This window comes from Meriones unguiculatus, chromosome 8 (genome assembly GCF_030254825.1).
Source record: "Meriones unguiculatus strain TT.TT164.6M chromosome 8, Bangor_MerUng_6.1, whole genome shotgun sequence".
NCBI lineage: Eukaryota > Metazoa > Chordata > Mammalia > Rodentia > Muridae > Meriones > Meriones unguiculatus.
The window spans coordinates 80,514,462-80,540,045 of record NC_083356.1 but is presented as its reverse complement, the minus strand read 5'-3'; the positions used below and the strand labels follow the sequence as shown (position 1 = coordinate 80,540,045).

The window sequence follows — 25,584 nt, the reverse complement described above, 5'->3', positions numbered from 1 at the left end:
AATTGTTTATGTGTTTTATGTACATGAGTTCTTTGACTGTATGCACATCTGCACACTAGAATAGGGTATCAGATTCCAGATCCCATTATAAATGGTTGTAAACCATCATGTGGTTGCTGGGAATTGAACTCAGGACAGCAGCCAGTGCTTTTAACCACTGAGCCATCTCCCTAGCCCCATCCAATATATTTCAATCATATTCTTTTTCCTTCCCCAACTCCTCACAGATTCTGCCTACTCCTCCCTACCTGCCCAACTCCATGTTCTTTCTCTCTCTGTTTTTCTGTCATTAGTTTGTTTACAGTTTTATCTAGTATAAGCATTGAGGAGTTTACTTTGTTTCTTGTTTGTTTGTTTGTTTGCTTGTTTGTTTTTTATATTGCTCCTTGTAAATATTCTTCATGTCTCTTAAAGGGATGAATTAAGTAGCTTGTGTCTTACTATGAAGAAAGGTACAGTAAATTCAGGTCCAAGGTCCATGGTCCTTATAACCAGCAACTAGCTTTTGTCTTCCATGGAAAATGGTAAATACTTCACTCATAGTGGCTGTGACAGACCATGGAGGAGATGAACCTCCAGATACTCTGGCCCGGCATGGCACTTTTGAAAACTCATTGAGAGGTATAAGTAGAAGAAATGGCCTCATTCCTTTTTTTTTTTTTTTAAACTTATATACTTTTTTTAAAATATGCATTGGTATTTTGCCTGCATGTATATCTGTGTGAGAGTGTCAGTTCCCCTGGAACTGGAGTTTTAGACAGTTGTGAGCCACCGTGTAGGTGCTGGGGACTTGAACCCAGTTCCTCTAGAAGAACAGTCAATGCTCTTAACCATTGAGCCATGTCTCCATTCTCTTCTTTCTCTTTCTTTATTTTTTGAGACAGGGTCTCTCTATTATATAGCTCTGGCTATCCTGGAACTTGGCTATGTAGACCAGCCTTGCCTCAAACTCACAGAAATCCACCTGCCTCTGCCCCCTGAATGCTAGGATTAAAGGTATGTACCAACACTGTCAGTTCAGGAAGTTGGTTGTTCACTGGATATATATATATCCACTGGATATATATATATATATATATATTTTTTTTTTCAGGCAGTGGTGGCATATGCCTTTAATTCTAGCACTTAGTAGGCAGATGTAGGTGGATCTTTGTGAGTTCAAGGACAGCCTGGTCTCAGAGCAAGTTTCAGGATAAATAAGGCTACACAGAGAGACCCTGTTTCAACTGTGCCTCAAAAACATTTTTTACATCTGTTTATTTTGAGTGTGTGTGTGTAGGTCAGAGGACCATTTGTGAGAGTCATTTGTCTCCTACTGTGTCAGTTCTGGTGCTCGAGGCCAGGTGAACAGACTTGGCAGCAAGCACTTGTACCTGCTGAGCCCTCTTCACTGGCCCTCAGATCTGGATTCTAATTTAAGTCTCACTCTAAAATTTATACTTGTTCTTATGAGTTTTGTTTCCTTGAAAATAAATCACCCAGTAAACCATAGCACATGTCTGTAATCTCAGTTCTTGAGAGGCTGGTGCAGAAGAATAGCAAGTTTGAGACTAGCCTGGACAATGTCGGAGTTTCCATAACAGCCAAGTGTGGTGGTGCCTTTAATCTCAGCAGTCAGAAGACAGAAGCAGGCAGACCTCTGTGAATTTGAGGTCAGTGTGGTCTACATAGCAAGTTCGAGGACAGCTACGACTTCATAGTTAAATACTATCTCAAAAAATAGAAAAAAGGAAAAATAAAACAGTAAATTTATAGTATAGAAATTTATGTCTGTGGTCCAAAGTCCCTATCCTTAGTTAAATTAATATCTAGACACATTCATTGTTTTCCTTCAGAGGCTTACAGTTTGATTATAGAACTCAAACTGCTTATACCCACAAAGAAAACCTCAAGTCCCAGATTAGTCATGTAGATTTTTCAAACTCATAAGATGTGTCAGGGGAGAGTATATTTCTATACAAGAGCCAAGGAAATTTGCCCAGAGGAAATGGAATGACAAGAATAAGTAAGATACGATGGTAGATGGTAGAGTAGAAAGTCCACCTGAGGTTCTTTATGTCTGGTAAAATCATCCATGCCTTGGCTGGATCACTATTGCCTTGGCTGGCTTGGAAGTGGCCTAGAACTCAAAGCTTGTCCTTACTTTTCCTTACAAGTGCTGGGATAAAAGGCATACACCTCCACAACTGCTCATCATCTTTTTATAATTAAGAAACAAGGCCCAGGAAGGTTGAGGCTATAGTTATAGAAAGTTCCCTCCTTTCTGAAAATCCTGAGACTTCATATGCTTGGCTATGTTTTAGCTATTAGAAATATCATGGTGATCAGAACAAATACTTCCCCTGCCTTTTTGGTGCTTATATTCTTGAAGAGTGCACAGATTTCACCAGTAGTAATATCACTATACAATTAATAACTCGTGAGTGCACTGAAAGAAGACTTGATATGCTGTGGGAGCCCTTATAGATCTCATCTTGGGATCTGAATGCCTCTTTCAAATAGTGACACCCAGTGATATTCTCTGGAGTTAGAAGGGAAGGATGAAGGGAGAGAATCTCAGTCAGGAAACAACATGAGCAAAAACCCTGAGACAAGTAAAAGAATTGGTACAGGAAGGACCTAGAGGAAGTCTGGAAGGGTGCCTCAGCGTAGAAGAGACTTGTCTGACTGTAGGAGGGGGCATACTGACAAATCCTTACAGGTGGAAAACTTCTACTGTTGTCCACTTGTGAAGTGATGGTGGATTAATTTTTAGTAATTTTTTTATTTATATGTGCATTTGTATCATGAACATGCATCATGGCACACGTGTGGAGGTCGGAGGACAAGCTTCAGAAGTCAGTTCTCTCCTTCCACCATGTGGCTCCCAGGGATTGAACTCAGGCTGTAAGGCTAAGCAGCCGGTGCCTTTACTTTTACTAAGCCATCTGACCAGCCAGTGATGGTAGCATTGCTAAGAATAATGGCAAATAGAGGTTTGACAAACTCAAATACTGAGGAGACTGACAAAATTGGATTTCTTGGTTCCTAGCTTGAACATCTGAGTTGCTAATACTACCAGTCATTACTCAGAGTACTACAGGAAGATCAATTAGTAACAAGGTTATGAGTTTAGAATAGGTTTTATTATTGTTCTTACTACCCAGATATGACTTTATAAACTTTACAGATTTATGAAAATAGGGTGAGGTTAAAAAAAAAAATGTAGCTAACTGCTGACTCCCTTGTGTAAGGCTAAGTAAACAGTGTTTATCTATAAAGCTTCTGTGCACACCCTTCACTGTTCTATCTCATCCTTTCTTCCTTCAGAAATAAGCACAAACTGGCCATAGTTGTGCACATCCTTAATCCCAGCACTTGGAAGAGGCCAGCCTGCTCTATATAATGAGACCTTGTCTCAAAAGAACATCATAATGATAATAATAATAATAATAATAAAGCACAAGCCATAGATTGTTTTAATTCTTGCTTTATTTTATATTTTCATCATATTTGATTCCTATACAGTATCATCATTTGTTCTTTTTAGAATCATATAAATGAAATCATAGTATAAATATTCTAAACCTTGCTATTTTGTTTTGTTGAAACCCAGTCTCACTTTGCAGCTATGGCTGGCCTAGAGCTCACTATGTAGACCAGGCTGGCCTTCCATTCACAAAGATTCACCTACCTCTGCATTCTAGTGCTATGATTAAAGGCCTGTACCACCATACCCCCCTTCTACATCTCCAATCTTAATGTAACTCTTATTTTAGGCCTGCACCTGTGAGGCTTAGGTAAGGCTGGAGAACATATGGCTGGAGAAGAGGGAGTCTTAAGAAATGATCAAGTTTAGCAGCAGACATCATGTTTGGTAGGAATTTCCATTAATCAGCCCCAGGTGTTGAAGGCCTGATGTAGTACACCCAGACCAAAAGCAATGTAGGATGTGATCCATAAGAAGAGAAACTGGAGCTTGGCAACTGATAATTTCTCTGATCCCAACTTTATGCTCTACCTAACCAACACAGTAACTTGTGTAAGATGGTTGATCCACAGTGGAACAGGTCACTATAGTATTCCTCAAGTTCAGAGTAATGTGCAGCAGAACAAGTGTAGGCTTGAACCCTTACTGTGTCACTGAGAGATCTGTCAGTTTTTTGTAACATAGACACAATGAAGAGTGGTTGTAAGGACTAGAAATAATGGGAAATGTTTATACATATTTTCATACTGGAACTGCTGCTGCTGTGGCTTGCAAGTATTTCTGTTACATTGGTTTTCATTATAATGGGAGAGTCTTAGATGCATCAGTGTGGGCAAAGTGGTTTCCTTCCTGTCCTTCGTTTGTTTGTTTCTCTGTTTTAGCCCTGGCTATCCTGGAACTCTGTAGACAAGGCTGGTCTCAAACTCAAAAAGATCTGCTTGCCTCTGCCTCCAGAATACTGGAGTTAAAGGCATGTATCACAACCTCCCAACTTAAACATTTTCCTTTTTCTTTGGGGAGTAGTTTTTGAGATGGGGTTTTGGGGTGTGTAGCCCTGACTGTCCTGGATCTCTCTTTGTAAACAAGGCTAGCCCTGAACTCACAGAGATCTGCTTACCTCTGCCTCCCAAGTGTTGGGGTAAAAGGTGTGTGCCACCATGCCCAGCTCTTCCTTCCTGTCTTAATATTCATCTTTCCTTAGTTTCTGAATATTGTCCTTCACCTTAACATCTGGGCCACAGGTTTGGGGTGTGTCTTCAGCCTTTCTGGCGGCTTCTATCCAGTTTACTGGTCCAGGTGAACTTGTTTTAGCTATTTGCATATGTTATCTGTTATAGTAAACAGCCTTAAGGGTGAAAGGATTTATTTTAGCTTAAAGTTTCAAGTTACAGGGTTTCTTACAGTGTTCTATTGCTGTGAAGATAACATGACCCAGATAACTCTTACAAAAGAAACGATTAATTGGGGGCTTGCTTACAGTTTCAGAACTGTAGTCCATTATCATTATGGCAAGAGTATGGTGGCTCTAGAGCAGTTGCCAAGAGCTACATCCTAGTTTATAGGCAGAGAGACTGGGCCTGTCATGGGCTTTTGAATCCTCAAAGCCCACCCCAGTGATACACTTCCTCCAACAAGGCCATACTGTTAATAATTATTAATATTTAATATTGATTTATCTTTTAGTTAAGCAGCAGTTATTCCTAAACCAGCTCTATACACAGATCATCATACAGAGACTAGAATTTATTTAATTACTCAGCACAATGCTGAGTAATTATTACTCCATCCTAAACCTCCAAGCCCACACAGCTTCCTCTCATTCAGATTTCCCACGTCATACTTGCTTTTTAGTCATATCTCAGATCATGTTCATTTTTCCTAATGTCTCCAGGTCCTCTCCTCTCTAATCTCTCCTCCCACTCCTTTCTTTCTCCTCCCCTCCAGACCTGGATATCCCACCCTAATCTCTCCTTTGCTGAGCATTGGCTGGTTGTTTTTATTGGTAACACAGAGAACAAGTGGTAGCATATTTACACAAACTTGAGACAGACTATGCTTAGAATAAGCATCACAATACAGTGTCTGGACTGAAACCAGATAGTGGGGTAGAGAAATCAGCATTTGAATGAACAAGGGTAAATTGTATACATTCCACAAGAACATTATACCAACACCATACCTCCCTATATTGTAATCCTTTTAAATAGTTCCACTCCCTGATGACTAAGCATTCAAATATATGAGCCATTCTTATTCAGATCACCATATAGTCCATGATTGAGGGAAGTGAGGGTGCCAGTCACATTATATCCATAGTCCAAAACAGAGAGGAGATAATGCACACAGGCTCACTTGTGTTTAGCTTTCTCTCTACTTCCAGAGACCATACTTGTTGCTTCTGTAGTCAGAACCTGTATATTCTTGGACAGCAACAGATAATATGTAGGCCTAACAAAGTTTTTTAAATTGTGAGGCTGTGCATCCTTTCTTCAGAGTCCTCCCACTTGACCTTGCTTTCACTAGATAACTGTTGAGAATGGTATTTCTTTAGCACCCTATACTGCATCTTCCTGAGGAGAGATTAGCCAGGGTTTAACATGCCTGTGGCTTAAATTGGAAGTATAAGAAGGGGATGCAAAGGAGCAGAGTGAGTGAGGTGTGTGTACATACCACTGTTAAAGTCTGATTCCCTGCACCCTATGGGATAGGAGAATGGGCATCCTCAGTGGATGAAGGACCACCACAGATCTGAATGTTGTGTATTCAGATTTCTGGCTTCTTGCATCTGACATTAAGCAGCATTTGATGATTGGTAGTGATGAAAGGACTCATCATGTCACCTATCATCACTGCATTCGTTGATAGAATATCAAGCTGAAGTGTGCAGTGTGGTTCTGAGGCCAAGCTGTGAGAGTCATGGTGGCCTGTTGGTTCTTGTCACTTGCTTTAGAAGTTCTCTTGCTGTCCTTAAAGCTGTTATCTTAGCTTTTTCTTCCTGTATCCAGCTCTTGAGTTTCTACGAACATCATTATGGTTTTCTGTTTTGGAGAGTTATTTATTGTCAGTGCTAGGGACTGAATCCAGAGCCTTTGAAATATGATTCCATACGTCATTTCAAGGACACTGAGAGCTTCTTTAGTGGGATTGTCCTTACTGCCTCTACAGGGAAGTGAAGTTTGTTCCCTCCTGATTATTGGGTGCTTAAGTTGGTGAGCATGCACACTTGTTGTTGTACAAGGTCTCCTCCTTCACCTTGTGCTTGCTTCTTGCTGTGGTAGGGCTCTTTCCTTAATGTTGCTGGTTCTGATCTGGCATCTCTGTGCCCATTTTTCAGGGATGGGTTTTTGGTTGCATATTTTTCTGTGATGTGATTAAGCAGAGATTTTCAGGGAAACAACACAACAGGGCAGGAAAGAGTGGTAAGAGGGCTATAGTCTAAAGAGGACTTAAACAATGACTCTGCTTTCCCCTCCAGGTCACTGCTGAAACTCAAGAAAAAGAAAAAGTCATCACACATTTGCAAGAAAAGGTTATGTTCTTGGAAAAGAGACTAGAACAGAATTTATCAGGAGAAGATCATGCACAAGAACTCTTGAAAGAGGTAATATCTACACATGCTGGCCAGTGTTAGAAAGGCATGATGTTGAATATGTTCTGAGTTTCTAATCTAAAGATTAGATAAAAGCTCTCTAAAACTTTATGTAGCTCTTTTGGGCACAAAACTCCTGGGCTCAAGCCATCTTTCTACCTAATTTCTCAAGTAGCTGAGACAATAGGCACATACCACAGCACCTGGCTTAACCAATTTTGGATTGACATCAAAAATAGCCTTAGCCAGGTGTTGGAGGCACACACCATTAAACCTAAGCACATGGGAGGCAGAGGCAGGTGGATCTCTGAGGTCAGCCTGGTATACAGAGTGAGTTCAAGGACAGTGAGGGCTATACAGAGAAACCCTGCCTCAAAAAAAAAAGAGAGAGGAAGGAAGGAAGGAGAGAGAGAGAGAGAGAGAGAGAAAGAAAGAAAGAGAGAGAGAAAGAAAGAAAGAAAGAGAAAGAAAGAAAAAGAAAGAAAGAAAGAAAACCAAACCCCTTGGGGGAGGGGAATAGCCTTATAGGGCAGGGCAATGTCTCCCAATTATTAGACTGCTTGCTTGACACGTAAAAAGTCCTGGACTTATTCCTGAGCACTGCATAAAAAAGTCATGTCTGTAATTCCAGAATTTAGTCAGTAGAAGCAAAAGAATTGGGAAGTGTAGGGTCATCCTTGGTGGTGATTTTGAGACTAGCCTAAGCTACACGAGAGCCTGTATCAAAACAAAAACCGTCCTTCTTATGCCTCTATATGCTTATTGGAGAAGGAAAGAGCTTAGTTTACAGGACTATAAGGACAGTTTGCATCCTGACCATGTCATGACTAATACTACCCAGGCTGTTTTGTCTTGCTGTACTGTTCCATATACACTTTCCTCCCTCTCTACTGGCAAGGAAAATTACGAAATCCTTTAACTTGAGCAACAACAAGGTTTACCTTGGCTGGGGAAGCTGTAGATCAGACTGATTTTGCCTGTAGTAGAGGTGAACTTTCTCTCCTCTTTGTAGCCCAGTGATTGGTCTCATCATGACAAAGTGGACAAAGCCATGAGCATACCCTAAAGTAGACTTCAATGTCTATTAAGCCAAGCTTCTCCTCTCCAGCCACTGCAGTACTGCAGAGCTTCAGAGCTTCTCACAGCACTAACTAAAGGTGCATTGAAGTCTCTAGGCTGGCCACCCAACACCAGTCTCCACTCGTATGAAATTAATCTTCCCAAACTGTATTTGTGATCATATTACTTCCTTGAACATCTTCTACAATTCCCTTAAACATCTACATTGAGTATAAGGTGGGTTCTAATGTCTAAGTTGTTTTCTAGAGGGAAGCATCTGTATCTTGTGTCTAGTCACTGTGACTTAAAGCAAGTCACTTAATCTCTTTATTGTCTTCTCTATAAACTTGGGTTCATATTATGTCAAACTTGATGAAATAAGAATAAAAATTGGAGTATATAATAATTGCATTGCTAGTTTTGGGGTTCTTGTTTGATTTTTTAGTTTTTTAAGACAGGGTTTTCTGTGTATCCTTGACTGTCCTGGACTCCCCTTGTAGACCTGGCTAGCCTCGAACTCTCTAAGTGCTGGGATTAAGCCTCTATGCCTGGCTTAATAGCATTACTAGTATTATAACCATTATTAAAGAGTGAAGAGGAATTACTTGGGAGTTTGTTTAAAGTATGTATCTCTAATCCTTTTCCAAGAAATGCTGACATCAACAGGTCTCTAGACAGGTCTAGAGGTCAACAGGTCACTAGCCTTACTTTAGTAAGACCTCACAGTTAGCCAGTCTCCCCAAGTTTTGGAAGATACGTTCGAAAAAAATTCTGCCTGCAAAATAAAGTAAAACTTTCTTTTTAAATGAATGAATTTATTAAAGAAAAAAAAAAACTTGCTTTTTATAGCACTAAAGAGTTCCTCATCATCTGACCCTTATACCAAACATTCATAGTCTTGAGTTCTAAAGAGTTATAGTTCTTGGAACACAGCAAGCTCTTTTTCTGTTTTTGTTTTTGTTTTTTTTGGTTTGGTTTGGTTTGGTTTTGTTTTGTTTTTGAGACAAGGGCTCACTATGTGGCTGGCCTCAAACTAACAGAAATCTGTCTGCCTCTGCCTCATGAGCACTAGGATTAAATGCTCACACCACCATGCATGCCTGTCTTCCAGTGTTGTTAGTCATTTGTTCCAGCCTTGGGAACAAAAGACTGCCAAATTTATTTGTGTGTCCTCTATGATATGTGAAATATATCTCATTTTGCTGATGGTTTTATCTATTTGTGCCTACCACAAATGTGATAGCATCAATAAATACTCATTAAATATAGAAACAACTTTCTCTTACTCATCTTTTAAATTACAGAAAACAGTTGCTGAGCAGAATCTGGAAGATACTAGGCAGCAGCTCTTGGCTGCTAGAAGCAGCCACACCAAGGCCATTGACCTCCTGGAGACTCGGGTACTGAACCTCATTCCTAGTATATGCTGTGCTGTGTAAATCCCAGCTAAGACACTCCTTGGTCAGAGCATCTTCATTCCAAGGAGCTATTTTTGGCCAGGGTCGAGGTAGTTGTTCTGTCCACTGTAGGCCCCAGCTGCATTTTTTTCTTTTTTTTTTTTTGTAATAAATTAATTTATTTTATATTCGTTGGTGTTTTGTGTGCATGAATGTTTGTGTAAGGGAGTCAGGTCTTGGAGTTACAGACAGTTGTGAACTGCCATGTGGGTGCTGAGAATTGAATCTGGATGCTCTGAAGTCAGTGTTCTTGACTGCCGAGCCATCTCTTTAGCCCCCGAGCTATATTTCTTATCTCCCAGCGTGGGTATTACACAACCTCAGTGTTTTTTGTTTTGGAGTTTGTTTGTTTTGCCCGTTTGGTAAATGTGAAGTGATGGTTCATTGTGTTTACTGTTGTGGTTTTCACCAATTGCTTCATCTTCCTGTTAGCCTCTAGGGTTTCTACTTTTGAATTGTCTACAAATCCTATACCTATTTTTCTTTAGTGGTTTCAGTCTTTTCTTAAGTGGGTTATAGGATTTTGTTTCATATTCTAGTTCCTAATCTCATCAGTTACAGTCTTGAACCAGTCTTTGTTGGTATACCTTGTTGAACAGAAATTCTGAAATTTGTTATCACTTCTGTCTGTGGTCTAAAGCTCCATCTAAAAAAAAAAAATCCATTCATATTTCTAAGTCACAGAGGTCTTCTATATTTTTAATTAATTGTATATGTTTGTCCACATAATAGAGCTCTTGCTGACTTACAGACTGTAGTTGTGTGTTGTATTCAGTAAGAATCTAGCTTTCCTTTTCTCTACGTTTCTTAGCACTGTTTACTTAACAGTCTGACCTTCCTCACTGTCACTAACCTAACTTTAGCATATACTAAGATTTTCTGAACACATTGGATTGTCTCTGCCTTTGCTGATATATTTCTGTAGTGTGTTGGCAGTATGTATCTCAGAATCTGTGGACTAAGTGAGATTAAAATTCATGTTGTGATCAGCAATCCTACTTCTGGGACTCTTTCCCAAGGAAGTTATTGAAACCACATCAGACAGTTTTATGTGATGATATTAATGGCTGCTTTATTTTAGATTGAAAAAATGGTCAAAGAGGGCATTCAAGCTGGCTCATCAGGTAAAGGCACCTGCTGCATCAGCCTGACAAATCTGGGTTTGATCCCGAGAGCCCAGATGGAGTGTAAGGAGACAGTCAATTCCACAAAGCTGTTCTTTGACCTCTTCAGCACACTTTGGTGTGTGCATCCATAAACCCACGTGATATGTGCCACACACACACAATAATCAAAAATTTGAAAATCTAGAACAAATACAAATGTAAAACAATCCAAGTACCCGCAGCTGTAGACGTGTGGTCAGTAAAGCGGGAAGCACTCTTTGAGAAAATAAGAATCTCAGGTCAGAGTGGAACTGAATGGGAGGAAAAGGATGACAGATTATTTAAATTGTACACAAACTATAAAGAAGTCATAAAGGTTTGAAGAAAAAACATTGAAGTGGTATTGCTTTATAATGGAAGACTCGGGACTCTCTTGCTTGTTTCTATAAAGTAGGGATTTATGTAAGTGTGTTATGAAATTGAAGCTGGGACCTGGTTCATTCTAGGCACTTTCTCTACCACTGAGCAAAATCTATGTCCCTGAGTTGAACTTATTTTTTCTAATGGAGTTTTATTTATTTTCATTATATATATTACATATATATATATATACATATATATATATATATGTATATACATATACATATATATATACATATATATGTATATACATATACATATATATATAGATATCTCCCAGGCTGTCCTACAAGTTGTAGCAATCCCCCATCTCAGCCTTCCAAGTACTAAAGTTCCTCTGTGAGCTTACCTGCTCTGTTTTGATTTTTTTATGTTGGGATTTTTTTTTTGAAGGGGTAGTTTTTTATGTTTGTTTATTTTTAATTATTTTCTTATGTGTGTGGGTATTTTGCCTATGTGTTATGTCTGTGCATCATGTGCAGGCCTGATGTCTGCCAGAGGCCAGAAGAGTCCCTAAAACTGGAGTCCTGAGCATCTCTGAGCTACAGCTTATGTGCTGCGAATTAAACCCTGGGTCTTTGGAATAGTAGAGTAGCCAATGCTCTTAACTACTGAGCCATCTTTGTTTTGAGACAGGGTCTCACTATGTAGCCCTGGCTGACCTATAACTTTTATATATACCAGATTGGCCTCAAACTCAGAGCATGTGCTCACACATACACAGTCTCCTAGAGCCTCGGCTAGCTTCAAGCTTATTATGTAGTGAGGGAGAGCTTTGAATTTCTGATCTTCTGCCTCCACCTACTGACTGCCCTGATTACTACACCTTTGTTTCTGGCTCTAATTTTACTTTTTTGTTTGTTGTTTTAATTTTTTGTTTTGTTTTGCGAGACAGGGTTTTTCTGTGTAGCGCTGGCTGTCCTGGAACTTACTTTATAGACCAGACTAGCCTCAAACTCAGAAATATTCCTGTGATTTAAGTCATGTGCTGTTACCACCAGGCTCCCCTTGCCCCCCCACCCTGCCCTGTTGTGGTCTGGCTCTAATTTTAAAGTCATTCATTAAACTTGCCCAGCTTCTTGTGAACAAAAAGAATGCTTCTGTTTTCTCTCAGGTGAAGGACCTAGAGCACAGTCTACAGGCTGCTGAAGAGCAGCTAAGCGAGAGCAGAGACGTTGTGGCTGCCCAGGAAGTCCAGATCCAGAAGCTTGTAAGTGTTCAGCATGTGCAGGTTCCAGTGCTCTCCTTCAGCACCTTTGCAGATGCCCCAGATGTGCACAACACTTATCTGTACTCACCATTAACAGAGCAAGGGAGGTTATGCCAGGGACTCAGTGTTACCCAGAGCCGTGGACTAACTGGTAGTATCTACCTAACATCTGCCTTTCCTGAGGACCCTGCCCTTTGGTGGATTCTCTAGAGTTCAAAGCTTAGCTTTCAGTCAGAGGTGTGGAAAACAGGTCAAAACTACTAGGTGAGCTGGGCATGGTGACACATTCCTTTAATCCCAGCATTTGCAAAGCTGAGGAAAACAGATCTGAGTTCAGGGCCACCATGGTCTACATAGTGAGTTCCAGCCAGCAGAGTATATAGTAAGACCCTCTCAAAAGCTAACCAAAAAAAAAAAAGTTGAAGCATTTATACATTCAGAACACCCTGAATGAGCTAATAAGTTGGAGCTAGGGAAATAAAAGCAGCCAGCATTGATTTCTTGTTTGTGACATCCCTGGCACTGTGCAGAATGCTTTTTCACTTAGTCCTTGTAGCACACCTAATAAATTGGCACTGTCTGTCATACTCATTCTGTAGAGAAGGTAAACATAAAGGTGTCAAGACTCCATCTGTCCATGCATAGCCCTGTTCTTTACCACTTCATTCTCCTGCCTCCCCTGGGAAAACCTTAGCCATAGAAATCCAGTGAGCAGCTGACAGAGACCTATATCTGAAAACAAAGAGGTGCTCAGCATACACCTTGAAGGGTGTGCTAGTGGCATCTGGACAACTGCCTGGTTTCAGTTTCAGGGCAGGGCTAGACCCAACAGTAATATGTAGAACATGCAGGGGTTCAAAGCCACACCAGGGCAGCAGAGGTCAAAGAGGATAGTTTCTGTTAGACAGGCAGGCCCTCCTCTGAAATCTTTGTGTCTGGGCTAACTGTCCTCTGATTTTCCTGCAGATCACTACAAACCAAGAGAGCAGTGTTTCCCAGCAGCAGGTTCATGCCCTGGAGCAACATTTTAGGGAGCGCACCCATGCACTGGAGACCCAGATTGAAGCTCTGGAACAAGCACGGGTGGCCGACCAGATAGCCTCAGAGAATGGAATGGTGAGTGGAGTGGGAGTCAGCCCATGCTGGAACACTTATCATTGCAATTGAGCAAAATGGTGTCTCTAGGCTGGGGAATCACTTGAGAGAGCAATTCACCTTTTCTATAAGGACTTAACTTGCTTAGGAGACTGGAAGTAAAAAGACCAGGTTTTACAGAAATGCACAGCAGATGAGTTTTCCACAGGGACATCTTTCTGTTCTCCAGCAGTCCACTCAGGTTTTTCTGAAATCCACATTGTTCCTCTATATTAGCTTCTCTCTTCTATGGCCCCTCTATGTGTCCCACAGTCTTAAAAGGCATGGATTTCTTAAGCACTTAGAGATTGAGCCTCACATCTGCTAGGCATGTGCTCTAGCCACTCTCCTGCCCCTGGAGATTTTCAGTATTTCAGTATTTCATTTCTTTTATGGAGGCCAGAGATTATATATCAGCTGTCTTCCTCAGTTGCTTTCCACCTTACTTTTTGGGATGGAATTTCACCTATTTGGCTAGACAGCTGGCCAGCAAACCCCAGAGTTTCACCAGCCTCTGCCCAGCACTGGGATTACAGGTGTGTACCACCACTCTCAGCCTTTTTCACATGGGTGTTAGAAATCTAAATATACCTCATACTTTCCTAAGCACGTTATCAAATAAGTCATTTCCTCAGCCCAAGAAAAGTCATTTCAAAAGGGCAATATCAGAGAGATCAGGCTATGCCTTGGAGGAAATATGGCAGGTAAGACCTTTTCTTACATATGCTCTGCTCAATTTACAGCAACAACTGCAGCAAGAAAATGTGGCCCTTAAAGAAAGCAGAAATGAATGTGAACGTTCTTTACAACAGCACCAATTAGAACTAAAGAAACTAAAGGTATTTATCTAATAGAATCAGTTTTACAGAAGTTCCTCTCTGCCACATATGTTCAGAGTGGATAGGTAAAAGTCCTGCACTTACAGCAAAGAGGGAATGGAAGTTGCTCTTATTCCAGTGCTTCTGTTAGGGATCTGTTCAAGTCTTCTCAGTGATCCAGGAGGAGGAAGAGTTGTGCTCCTTTAGCAATTAATGCTGTTGACCTTTGAGTACAGTCAGTCCAAGTCTCATCTAGCTGTTCACTCCACCCCAAAGTGCAGCTCTTTCTCTGTATCCTTGTCAACAGCTAACTGAAAACTATGCTGTCAGAGCAACCCTCTGACTTAGCCTTAGAAAGATGTTTATGTATGTTGGGGACCTTGTACCAGAGTGAACAGATTGCTGCGTGGTTGTCTTTTCCCATGTGTGAAGTTGGAGTTTTAATCAAATCTTATTCCTGTTGTTCCCCAGATAGAACTGCATGCCCACTTTTTTTTTTTTTAATTGTACATTGGTGTTTTACCTGCATATATGTCTGTGTGAGGGTGTTAGATCCCCTGGAACAGAAGTTAGAGACAGTTGTGAGTTACAATGTGGGTGCTGGGAATTGAACTCGTGTCCTCTGGACGAGCAGCCAGTGCTCCTAACCTGTGAGATATCTCCCCAGCCCTGGCATGCCAACTTTCTTATAGGCCCTCTAGGTTCCCTGGGTCTTTCATGATACTTTTGAGAGGTGAGTCATGGCAATATTTGCCCAGTTTAATCCTGGTATCAAGCTTTTTCCCTGATAGCAAGCCTTTTCAGACCTTCTCTGTATCAATACCTGTCACTCAGGGCCTTCCCCTTGCAAGCTCCCAGTAACAATATCCAATGAGTTGCTTAGGCACTATTGCAAAGGTGCTACATCAAAAAGCATGTATCTTACAATCAGATTTTCTTTTTCTTGGGCGGTGGTAGTGCATGCTTTTAATCCCAGCACTCAGAAGGCAGAGACAAGTGGATCTCTGTAAGTTCCAGGCCAGCCTGGTCTACAAAGTGAGTCCAGGACAGCCAGGTCTACACAGAGAAACCCTGTCTTGAAAAAATGAAAAAGAAGAAGGAAGAGGAGAAGTATGAGGAGGAGGAGGAGGAGGCAACTTAGGCTGACTTTGAATTAGCTCTGTAGCCCAGAAAAGGGTCTTGAACTTGCAGTCATCCTGATTCAGTTTCCCAGGTAGCTGTGATTTCAGGCCTGCACCATAAAGCCCAGACTGAAGTTAAGTTTTGTTTTGTTTTGGGTTTTGTTTGGTTGGTTGGTTTGGCTTTGGTTTTCATTCCATCAGCAGATATCTGAGTTCCACAGTTGCCAAGATACCAGGATAGGTGTTAGGATGTGTCAAGAACAAGACAGGCAGGGCAGTGGTGGCACATGTCTTTAATTTCAATTCTTGGAAGGCAGATGTAGGCAGATCCCTATGATTTTGAGGCCAGCCTGGTCTACAAAGCCAGTCCAGGACAGCCAAAGCTACACAGAGAAACCCTCTCTCAAAAAACCAAAAAAAAAAAAAAAAAAATTAGCAAATGCTATGAAGAAAATGAAGCCTTGTGAAGGACAGGGGAGGGAAAGGAAGGCTTCGGTGGCATTTCAGCAAAAGATGTGAACAGTGAAGCCAGCAAAGTAGACATTCCAAGGAAATGCTGTTTCTGACATAAAAAAAAAAAATGGTTTTGAGGTGAAAGCTTGTTCTGTTCAAAGAACCGCTGGAAGGCCAATGTGGCCAGTGCTTAGTGACAGAGAGAACAGGACTTCCCAGTATAGAACACAGTAGGAATTAGGAAGTACAATGGAAAGCCATTGCAGAAAAGCATGGGAGAGGTTTTATTTTGAAGGTGTTTCTTTAGCTATGCATAGAGAAATTTCTGTAAGGAAAGCTTTTAATAACACAAACTGGAAAAGATGGCTGTGTTAGGTCAGCATATGGAAGACATATTCAGATTCTGGGTGAACATTTAGGACTTTCTACTGATTGCAAGAAGGAAATGAGAGGAATGGGAGATGGAGTGACTCCTAGGTTTGGTCTGTGGAATTCAGAGCTCCATGACCCAGCACTGTTGGCATTTGCGCTAAGATTTGTTGTGGGCACCTTGCAGCACACGTGTACTGTTGGATTCTAGGAGTACTTTGGTCCACTAGACACCAATAGCCAGCCCACTGATGACAACCAGAAATGTCCTTAGGGAAACACAATTCCACCTGACCAGAGGGTTGGGCACATAGAGATACCATTCACAGGTGTCTAGGATATATCTGGTAGTTTCTTAACTGACAAATCTGGAAGTCAGTGCAGAGGTTTAAGGTAATTATATAAATTAGAAAGCATAGCAGCCTGGCAATGGTGGCACAGTCCTTTAAACCTAGCCTTGGGAGGCAGGCAGATCTCTGAGTCTAGAAGCCAGCCTGATTTTCAGAGGGAGTTCAAGCATAGCCAGGATCCAGAGAGAAACCCTGTCTTGGAAAGAAAGAGAGAGAGAGAGAGAGAGAGAGAGAGAGAGAGAGAGAGAGAGAGAGAGAGAAGAAAGGAAGAGGGGAAAAACAGGAGAGAAGAGAAGAATGGTGGTATAGCCCTTCGACTCCAGCGTTTGGGAGGCAGAGGCAGGAGAATCTCTTGAGTTCTAGGCTAGCCTGGTTTACATCATGAATTCCAGACAGTACAAAACGAGACTCTGTCTCAAGAACAGACAAAAAGACAGTACTGGGCACTTGTAAATTCAAAACTGGGAGGCCAGTCATTGAGGCCAAGTCAGTGAGTGCCAGGCCCAATGACAGACCCTGTCTCAATAGGGAAGAGAACAGATGGTTGAGTTCAACCTCTGTCCTCCACCTTCTCTCTCTCTTACTCTCTCTCTCACACACACATACACACATAACTTTAAAAAACAGAATATATGAGAGTCATTAAGAAAAAGCATTGAAACCTAAAGTTGATTTTTTTTTTTCTAATTACATTTATTTGGGTAGGAGTGTAGAGGTCAGAAAAAAAGTTGAGTAAGTTGTTCTCTGGTCCAAATGTTTGATCAAATCATTAGGCTTTGTGGCAACACCTTCACTTGCTTAGCCATCTTGCCAGTCCCTAAAGTTGATTCATTGAAAGTCAGTAAAATTGTTAAAACTCAAAGTGAGATGAATCAAGGAAAAAAGGAAATGACACAAAAAAATGGCCAAATTACCAAAGTCAAGAGTGAGAAATGAGACATTATTATATATCTTATAGGCATAACATTATAAGAAATATAAAGAACTAATTCCTAGCTATTTAGGGAGTTCAAGGCCGGGCTAGGCTAGAGGCCCTGTCTCAGTAAAACAACAGTGATAACAACAAAACATCCCACAATGTTATACCAATATCTGCTGTAAAAGTGAAAAGTTATATGAAATTGTGTGTAGTGGTACATGCCACATCCCAGCAGTGAAAGGCTGCGGTGGGGCAGAAGCTAAGGCACAGCCTTAACTCTGTGCATACCCAGTCATTTTCTATGTCAAAGGGGACTCTGCAGGTGAAGAGTGAAGGAAGGATCCGGAAGGATCTGGAATTGGAGAGTTCCTCCTAGGTTATTGGGGACCAGGAAGACCCCAGGAAGGAACAGCCTTCCCATCTTCCTGGAATGCCCCTGAGACAGAGGACAGACCCAGCTGACCTAGTACTTAGTAGGTAGAGGCAGGCAGAGTTCAAGGACAGCCAGGGCTATACAGAAAAACCCTGTTTTGAAAAACATATACACACATACACACACTTTGAACTTTTCTTTACATGATAGCATTATTAAAATCAGTGAGTTTTGGGGCAGGAGAGATGGTTCAGCAATTAAAACCAGAGGTCCTGAATTCAATTTCTAGCAACCACATTGTGCCTCACAACCATCTATAATAGAATCTGATGCCCTCTTCTGGCATGCAGGTGTGTGTGTGTGTGTGTGTGTGTGTGTGTGTATAAAAATAAATCCAAAGGAGAAAAGAAAAAAAAAATCAGTATTTTATTTACTTGTTTTTCCTACTTGTTTCTTTGATTCAACTCAGAGTCCAACAAATCTCTAATAATGCCTCTGTCTGCATTTCTCCTTTCTGTCTTCATGCATTTTTAAAGGACTGTAACTTATTACATACATATATTTGGGGTTTGTTGTTGTTTTAAAGACAGGCTCTCACTCTACATTCCCATATGGCCTGAAACTCACAGAGATCTGCCTGCCTCGGACTCCCAAGTGCTGAGATTAAAGGCATTCATTACCACACCCAATTGGGTTTTTGTTTGTTTAAGTTTTTCAAGGCAGGGTTTCTTTGTGTGGCCTTGGCTGTCCTAGAACCAACCCTGTAAACCAGGCTGTCCTTGAACTCACAGAGATCTGCTTGCCTCTGCCTCCCTCCAGTGCTGACACTAAAGGTTTGTGCCACAACCACCTGGCTTTGTTTTTATTTTATTTATTTTTTGGTTTGGTTTGGTTTGGGTTGGGTTTTTTTTGTTTTGTTTTGTTTTGTTTTTGTTTTTTAAAACAAGCTGTTACTGGAACAACTTCCCCACATATACCAGGCTCAGCCCCAGGTACTTAGCTGCCATGTATCAAGATTCTTGATACAAAAGACTTTGGGTTGTTCATCTTGGTAACATAACTACCAGCTAGGAGGCCTGATACCCCCTACAGGATATAAACCAGGCTTACTTGGCAGGCTGGAATATCAACTTGGAATCTAATAGTTGGGGACGCATGAGACTCTGAGGCACTTCCTAACTACATTTACCTGGCCATGTATACCACTCACTATCAAAAATCCATTCTGTGTGTCTGTGTGTTTGCTGTTACTACAGTTGATATTAAGTTGGTATTTGGTATTAAGTTGTTGTCTTGTGTACTGGGCCTGAAACCTGGAGCTTCCCTTGTGCTACTTGAGTGCTCTACTATAGAGAAACCCCTCGTCTTATTTGTTTGTTTGTCTTTTTGAGACAGGGAATCTCCATGTAGCTCACGCTAGCCTGGGATTTGGAATTCTCTGTCTCAGCCTCTCAGGCACTAGGATTACAGGTCTGTGCCTACATACCTGGTCTGTTTTCTCTTTTTTAAAACCACTGACCCCAACAAGACTTTTATTTGGAGGAACAAACATGGCTAGATGAAAAGTGCCAAGGACAGTTCCCCAGCATGAGTTTCCTTTGTGCCCCACCCTGCCTTCATGCCTTCTCAGATATATTGAGGCCATCTGCCTTTCCAGACACTAGCAGTCATAAGTATCTCTCTAGACTTCCCAAAAAAAAAAAACATTCCTTAGTAGGTAAAGCATTCTTACCAAGCCAGAATCTGCACCCCCTTCACCTGTACCAGCAGCCACACCCTGAACCAACATTTGGTAGCAGGAGATAATGGGGGGACCCTGACAAGGAGTCTTGCACAGTGCACTTCAGGATCTCACCATTAGCCTGTCAAGTTCAGGTACCAGTTTTCCTTTTCTGCCAGAGCTAGACTCACTGTGAAGACAATTGTGATTACTCAAGTAAGGAAGGTCCAGCATGCCATGTCCCAGTAGCTGACCCAGAGAGAACTATTAAGAAGACACAGGAAGCCCACAGACACAGAGAAACTGATGGTCTTCTTTCTCCCTCAATGATATTTTGCTGGCTCATTAATGTAGACAGCTTCCTGTTTTGGAGGGACGGACATAATGTTAGCTCTGATCTTGGAACATTTCAGGAGGTCCTCTTCAACTTAGCTTCAGAGTATAAAGAAGACTCTTGATACAAAAGACTTTTGGTTGTTCATCTTGGTAACGTAACTACCTGCTAGCTGAATTTATCTGATCAAGGGGAAGAGATGCTATGATAGGTCAGACCCAAATCATATGCCACAAAATTAGGGCATTGTTACAGACAGTCCAACTCTTGCCATGTAGAGTCTCAAGGTGGGAATGGAGGACAGAAATGAGGTGCTTACACAGCATCCAGGGGGTTCTGGGTAGACAGAAACAGCAGATATTAAATCATATTCTCCCCAGGTCATTCCCTGACCAAGTGGTCAAGACCTGAAAGGTTGTACTATATACTTGTGACTCTTGACAAGCATGAACATACTCTCAGAGGAGGACAGTGGTAACACACTCTCAGAGGAGCACAGCAGTCCTGTGCTGCAGAAGTCCTGCCAGTCAGCTGGGGCACTGATGTTCCTGCTCATATTGAAGATGCTTTAGGTGGGAGAGTCTGGCATCCAGAGACCCTGGACTTGGGTCAAACTAGGTCTGGCTCTCTGTCTGCTCCCGCCACCTGCTAGTACCGGAACCTAAGTCAAATCACCAAACATCTTGGAGCCTCTGTTTTCACTCTTATAAAATAGGCCCATGGGCTGTGATATGATTAAATAGATAAAGGACTTGCTACCAAGCCTTCTGGCTTGAGTTTTATGCCTAGGACCCACATAGTAGAAGGAGAGAATTAGCTCTTATAAGTTCCCCTCTGGCCCCACAGGCACACAGTGGCATGTTAGCCCACACGCATACATAGAAAAAAAAGGAAGGAAGAAAGGAAAGAGGGAGGGAGGGAGGGAGAGAGAGAGGAAAAAAGAAAGAAGGAAAGAAGAAAGAAAGATAGCTTTAAATTATTAAATGTATTATGGGGACTAGACAGAGTGTATTATGGCTAGCAGTTAAGAGAATTTGCTGCTCTCCAAGAGGACCTGAGTTCAGTTCCTAGCACCCCAGTCAAGCAATTCAGAACTGCCTGATCTGCAGCTGTAGGGTCCCCTTCTGGCTTCCACAGGTGCCCATACACATGACTTACACTCAACACTTGCACACACATAAATAATAAAAATACATCTCATAAAAGGGCTTCTGTGGATGAATCAGTGAGAGTAAGCTCTTATAAATCTCAGCAGCTGCTTCATTACATTTCCTATGACCAGATTGTGCCTGTGAGTTTTCATGTTCTATGTGGGTTTCATCTGGATACTAGATGATGAGCTCCCAGAACCACTGCCCTCATTGATGTGCCCATTTGTTAGAATAGGTACAGTGTCTAACAAGGTAGTCATCAGAGGCATTTAGGGAAGCAGGAAGAATGGCCCTGCAAAGGTGTTGGGGGGAGGGAGGTCAAGAGAGGAAGCTCTGCTGTGCCTCAAGTGAAGGAAACAGGTAAGAAAATAGACTGGATAAGAAAACAGACTGTTTTGGGCTGGATGTGGTGGCACACTCCTTTAATCCCAGCCTCAGGAGGCAGATACAGGTGGATCTCTGAGTTTGAGGCCAGCCTGGTCTACAAAGTGAGTTCAGGACAGCTAAGGCTCTATTACACAGAGAAACCCTGTCTCAAAAAAAAAAGTATTTTGGGACTCAGTCACCTACCTGTTTCCTGAATTCTAGGATGAATGGAGCCAAAGAGAAATTGTGAGTGTGGCTATGGCTCAAGCCCTGGAGGAGGTGCGGAAACAGAGGGAAGAGTTCCAGAAACAGGTAGGCCCCTAGCTGCCTACCAAGGCGTGGGCCAAAACCATGTTCCCCTGCAGTCTCAGGGTCACTGCACCTGCTGGGGCCATCAGAGAGTCCCCACATACACAGGGTAAGCATGTCAAAGGTCTTGGGGGCATAGTCCATTGGAAGATGCCCTATGACCTGTGGGATACAAAGAGAAACTACTACCAAGCAACTTTAGCCCATATACCTCTTCCTAAGTTTTCATGGCTATTTGGTAATAAAACATTGATTGGAGAAAAGTCCTTAGGTAGGGATCTAACAGGTAGACTCTGAAGTGGTACATCATCTCCCACTACCCACAAAGGGGAAGTTAAGTTTCCAGCCAGAAGTGTATGGGAAACTATGTGGGGACAAACAGAGCACCTAGCAATGTTCTGCTGGCTAGAGGCTTCCAGTGAGTTCTTGACCACTCCGAGGCCCAGTCACTTCTGAAAAGAACTTAGGGTAATCAATCATCTGACTCCAAATAAGGTGATGCAGCAGGCTGGTGAAGCATGGGTGCTCAGGAAGGGATGTATTGAGAGGCTGACCAGAACATTCACACTCTGGCTGGCCCAGCATAGGCCAGAGGGGCAATGAGGAGAAGCACCCTGTGCAGTGCCATTTAGGAGAATGGATCAGATTGCCATAGGTTTGTTCTAGGCTGCAGATGTCATGGAGGGCTCCCCATCCTCCAGTTGGAAAACGGAGTCCCTGTAGGAGAGGGGATTATGTCAGCCCCTCTCATGCTGAGTTTCCTGCTAAGGCTGCTGAGCTGACAGCCATCATAGAAGAGAAAAATCAGAGCCTGTGTGAAAAGGATGAGGTGCTTCTCCAGAAGGAGCAGGAACTTCGCCAGCTGGAAAAAGGTGAGGAGTTGACCCCTGGCCAGCAAGGTGTCATTAATGAGCCAGCCTGTCACAAGCAGTGTACAATCACTGGCTCATGCTATGCTCCTACCACCACAGGTCACAATTCTGCCCTGCTGCAGATGCACCAACTGCAGAGTGAACTGGCGGCCTTGAGGACCTGCAGGGCCCAGGAGGCAGTGCCAGCCACAACAGGAGAGGACCCCCTGCCACTGCAAGGCCAGGAGCCACTTGTGAGTGCTTTCCTTTTGCTAGGGGGATGGGAGAGGGTAGAGAACCTGCTCTGCACTTTGACAGTGCTCAGCTGCCTAGGGGGCTTGAGACCTATAGGGCCATGGCTCTGTGGCAGCACCTATTAGTATGCCAGTTGATCACCAACTGGCAGGCACTGGATGGAATCTTCTCATGTCTGACCTTAGTTCCCCCCAGTTGCCTGCACCAAGCCACACCTGTACAATGAGCTGGGACCCCTTCACCACAGACCTTCAGCTCACCTGCCTTCTGTCCTGTTGCCACTATCCTGTAGATCATCTCAAAAGCTATGCAGGATTCTGAGTATGAGCTCCCGGCTGCAGAAGGAACTCCAAATGGTGAAGTTGGGGCCATGGATCTAAAGCAGCTACAGAAAGAAAAGCAGGACTTAGAGCAGCAACTTACAGAGAAAAATAAGGTAAGGACACTGCACCTGGCTAGCTGTAGTAGCTGTGTTCTGCTCTAGCCCAGCACTCAGGCCCTAGACCCAGCTGTTCCTTCTCATGGCCATTAGCCCCTCCCCCAAGTCTACCATCTCTCCTCCAGAGATTGGTGCTGGTTTTTTCATGGCTTTTTTTTTTTTTTTTTAAGCCTTGGCTGTCCTGGAACTTGCTCTGTCCTCAAACTCCTGGCCTCAAACTCAGATCTGCCTGCCTCTACCTCCGCATCGGGACTAAAGGTGTGAACCACCACTGCTGGGCTTCTAATAGCTTTTGTTCTCACTCACTGTCCTACTCTGCTTCCATCTCTCTCGGTGCAAATTGCAGTCCTTGCGAGTGTAATGGCGCATACCTGTAACCCTGCACTCTGGAGATAGATGCAGAAGGGCCAGGAGATAAAGCCAGCCTGGGTTATGTGAAGCTCTCTTTAAATGAAGACAGGTCAGGTCCACTATGTAACTTAAAAAAAAAGAAGAAGAAGAAAAAAAAGAAAAGAAAAAGGAAAAAAAAGGTCTTTGAGACAAGACCTCACTGTGTAGCCCTATCTGGCCTAGGACTCCCAGAGATCTACCTATTTATACCTCTCCAGTACTGGGACTAAAGGTGTATGCCACCTTAACCTTGAGGCCTGCTTTCAAAAATGGACAATTGGGAAAGACAGCCATGGTAGTATTCACTTTTCATCTCAGCACTCTAGAGGCAAAGGCAGGTGGATCTATCTGAGTTCAAGGCCAGCCAGCTCTACATAGCATGCTCTGTAATGAGAGCCTGTCTCAAAAAAATAAGTAAATAACTCAGGCATGGTGGCCAGCACTCAGGAAAGCTGAGGCAGGTAGATCTCTGTGAGTTTGAGGCCAGCCTGGTCTACAAAGCAAGTTCAAGAATAGCCAAGGCTACTCAGAGAAACCCTGTCTCTAGGAAAAACAAACAAATAAATAGAAAGCCAAGGACTAAGATGGGGCTCAATAATAGAACATAGACTAGCTAGCCTGCATAAGACCCTGAGTTCAATCCACAGCATTACAAAAATAAAATGAAGTAAAATGAAAACCCAGTCAACAGAGTAAAGCAGAGTAAAGGGGACAGCCCCTTTGTTGCAAGTTATAAAGTGTTAAATGAAGTTCAGCCTTTCTGATGAATGATGGAATGTGTAATAAACTACATTTAAGCCTTATAATAATAAACGCATTGATTGAAATACAAAAATAAGGGGCTAGAGAGATGACTCAGTGGTTAAAAGCACTGGCTGCTTTGCCAGAGGAGCCTGTTCAATTCCCAGCACCCACATGGCAGCTCACAACTGTCCATAACTGCTCTTCCAAGGGATCCAACAGTCTCACACAAACATACATGCAGGCAAGACACCAATGTACATGGAAAAAATTATATATGTACATATATACATATATATGTGTATATACATAAATGTAAAGCTAGTATTGGTGGACTGTACAGAAAAACTTCATGACCTTTTACACTATCTGAATTACCCTGCAAATTATCAGTGCAGTGGTGATGTGTAAAATCCAACAGCCTCCCCCCCCCCAAAAAATGGAACCTGAGGTGCTGGAGAAATGGCTCAATAGTTAAGAGCATGGTTGTCCAGAGAACCTGGGTTCAATTTCCAGCATCTACATAGTCGCTCCAGTCCCAGAGGATCTGAGACATCTTCAAGCGAAACTCCCATGCACAAAAAAGTTAATTTTAAAAAATGGAATATATTTTGCAGAGACACTGATAGCAGCACCCTCAACATATAGGGGCACTGCCAACAGGCCTGAGGGCCCAGCACACACAGTTGGGTGGGGAGTATGCTGTGAGAGAACATGATGATATTGTGGCCCCTCTGGGGTCTAGGAAAGCAAGGGGTGGAGCGTCAGGAAGGAAGGAAGCCCAGGAGGCAATGAGAATGAGCCTACAGGAGGGCCTCTGAAGGCCTTCTAACATGACACTGACAGCTGGCTTTGGGTGGGGATTACTCCAGGTTATGAAGCAGATGCAGCAGAGGATGCTGGAACTTAAGAAGACTCTGCAGAAGGAGTTGGTAAGTGCCCACCTGTGCCCTCACACAGCCCACATCTCCCCATTCCCATGGCCTCCCTGACTCTCTGGTCCTCCTGGGGTCCTTGGCTGCCTGGTGTGCTCTTAGTTGATTGCAAAAGGTTCTCTGAGAGATTAGGTTTGGGCTAGTGGAAGAACAGCCTGAGATCTTGAAAAGTGTTCTTGTGACCATGCAGCCTTTGGGCACAGGTCTGAGTCTGCCTTCTCCATACCATCTCCATGTGTTCTTGCA

The 25,584-nt window shown here is 42.6% G+C and overlaps 1 protein-coding gene across 9 annotated transcripts in view; it reads left to right on the top strand.

The window, feature by feature from the left end:
- Positions 1 to 25,584, top strand: part of Golga1 (golgin A1) — a 48,465-nt gene that overhangs the window by 19,569 nt on the left and 3,312 nt on the right. For 7 of the 9 annotated variants that reach the window (XR_009593836.1, XR_009593835.1, XM_021633356.2 and 4 more), the window contains 10 exons: positions 6,945 to 7,070; positions 9,422 to 9,517; positions 12,215 to 12,310; positions 13,277 to 13,426; positions 14,188 to 14,283; positions 21,641 to 21,730; positions 22,497 to 22,599; positions 22,699 to 22,832; positions 23,126 to 23,269; positions 25,276 to 25,335. Coding sequence is in view for 7 of the 9 variants with exons in the window: in XM_021633356.2 (XP_021489031.1) it covers positions 6,945 to 7,070; positions 9,422 to 9,517; positions 12,215 to 12,310; positions 13,277 to 13,426; positions 14,188 to 14,283; positions 21,641 to 21,730; positions 22,497 to 22,599; positions 22,699 to 22,832; positions 23,126 to 23,269; positions 25,276 to 25,335 (1,095 nt within the window). In the remaining 2 variants the exon portion in view is untranslated. The remainder of the gene's footprint in view (positions 1 to 6,944; positions 7,071 to 9,421; positions 9,518 to 12,214; positions 12,311 to 13,276; positions 13,427 to 14,187; positions 14,284 to 21,640; positions 21,731 to 22,496; positions 22,600 to 22,698; positions 22,833 to 23,125; positions 23,270 to 25,275; positions 25,336 to 25,584) is intronic. The other 2 variants (XM_060390083.1, XM_060390084.1) reach the window with 2 other exon arrangements.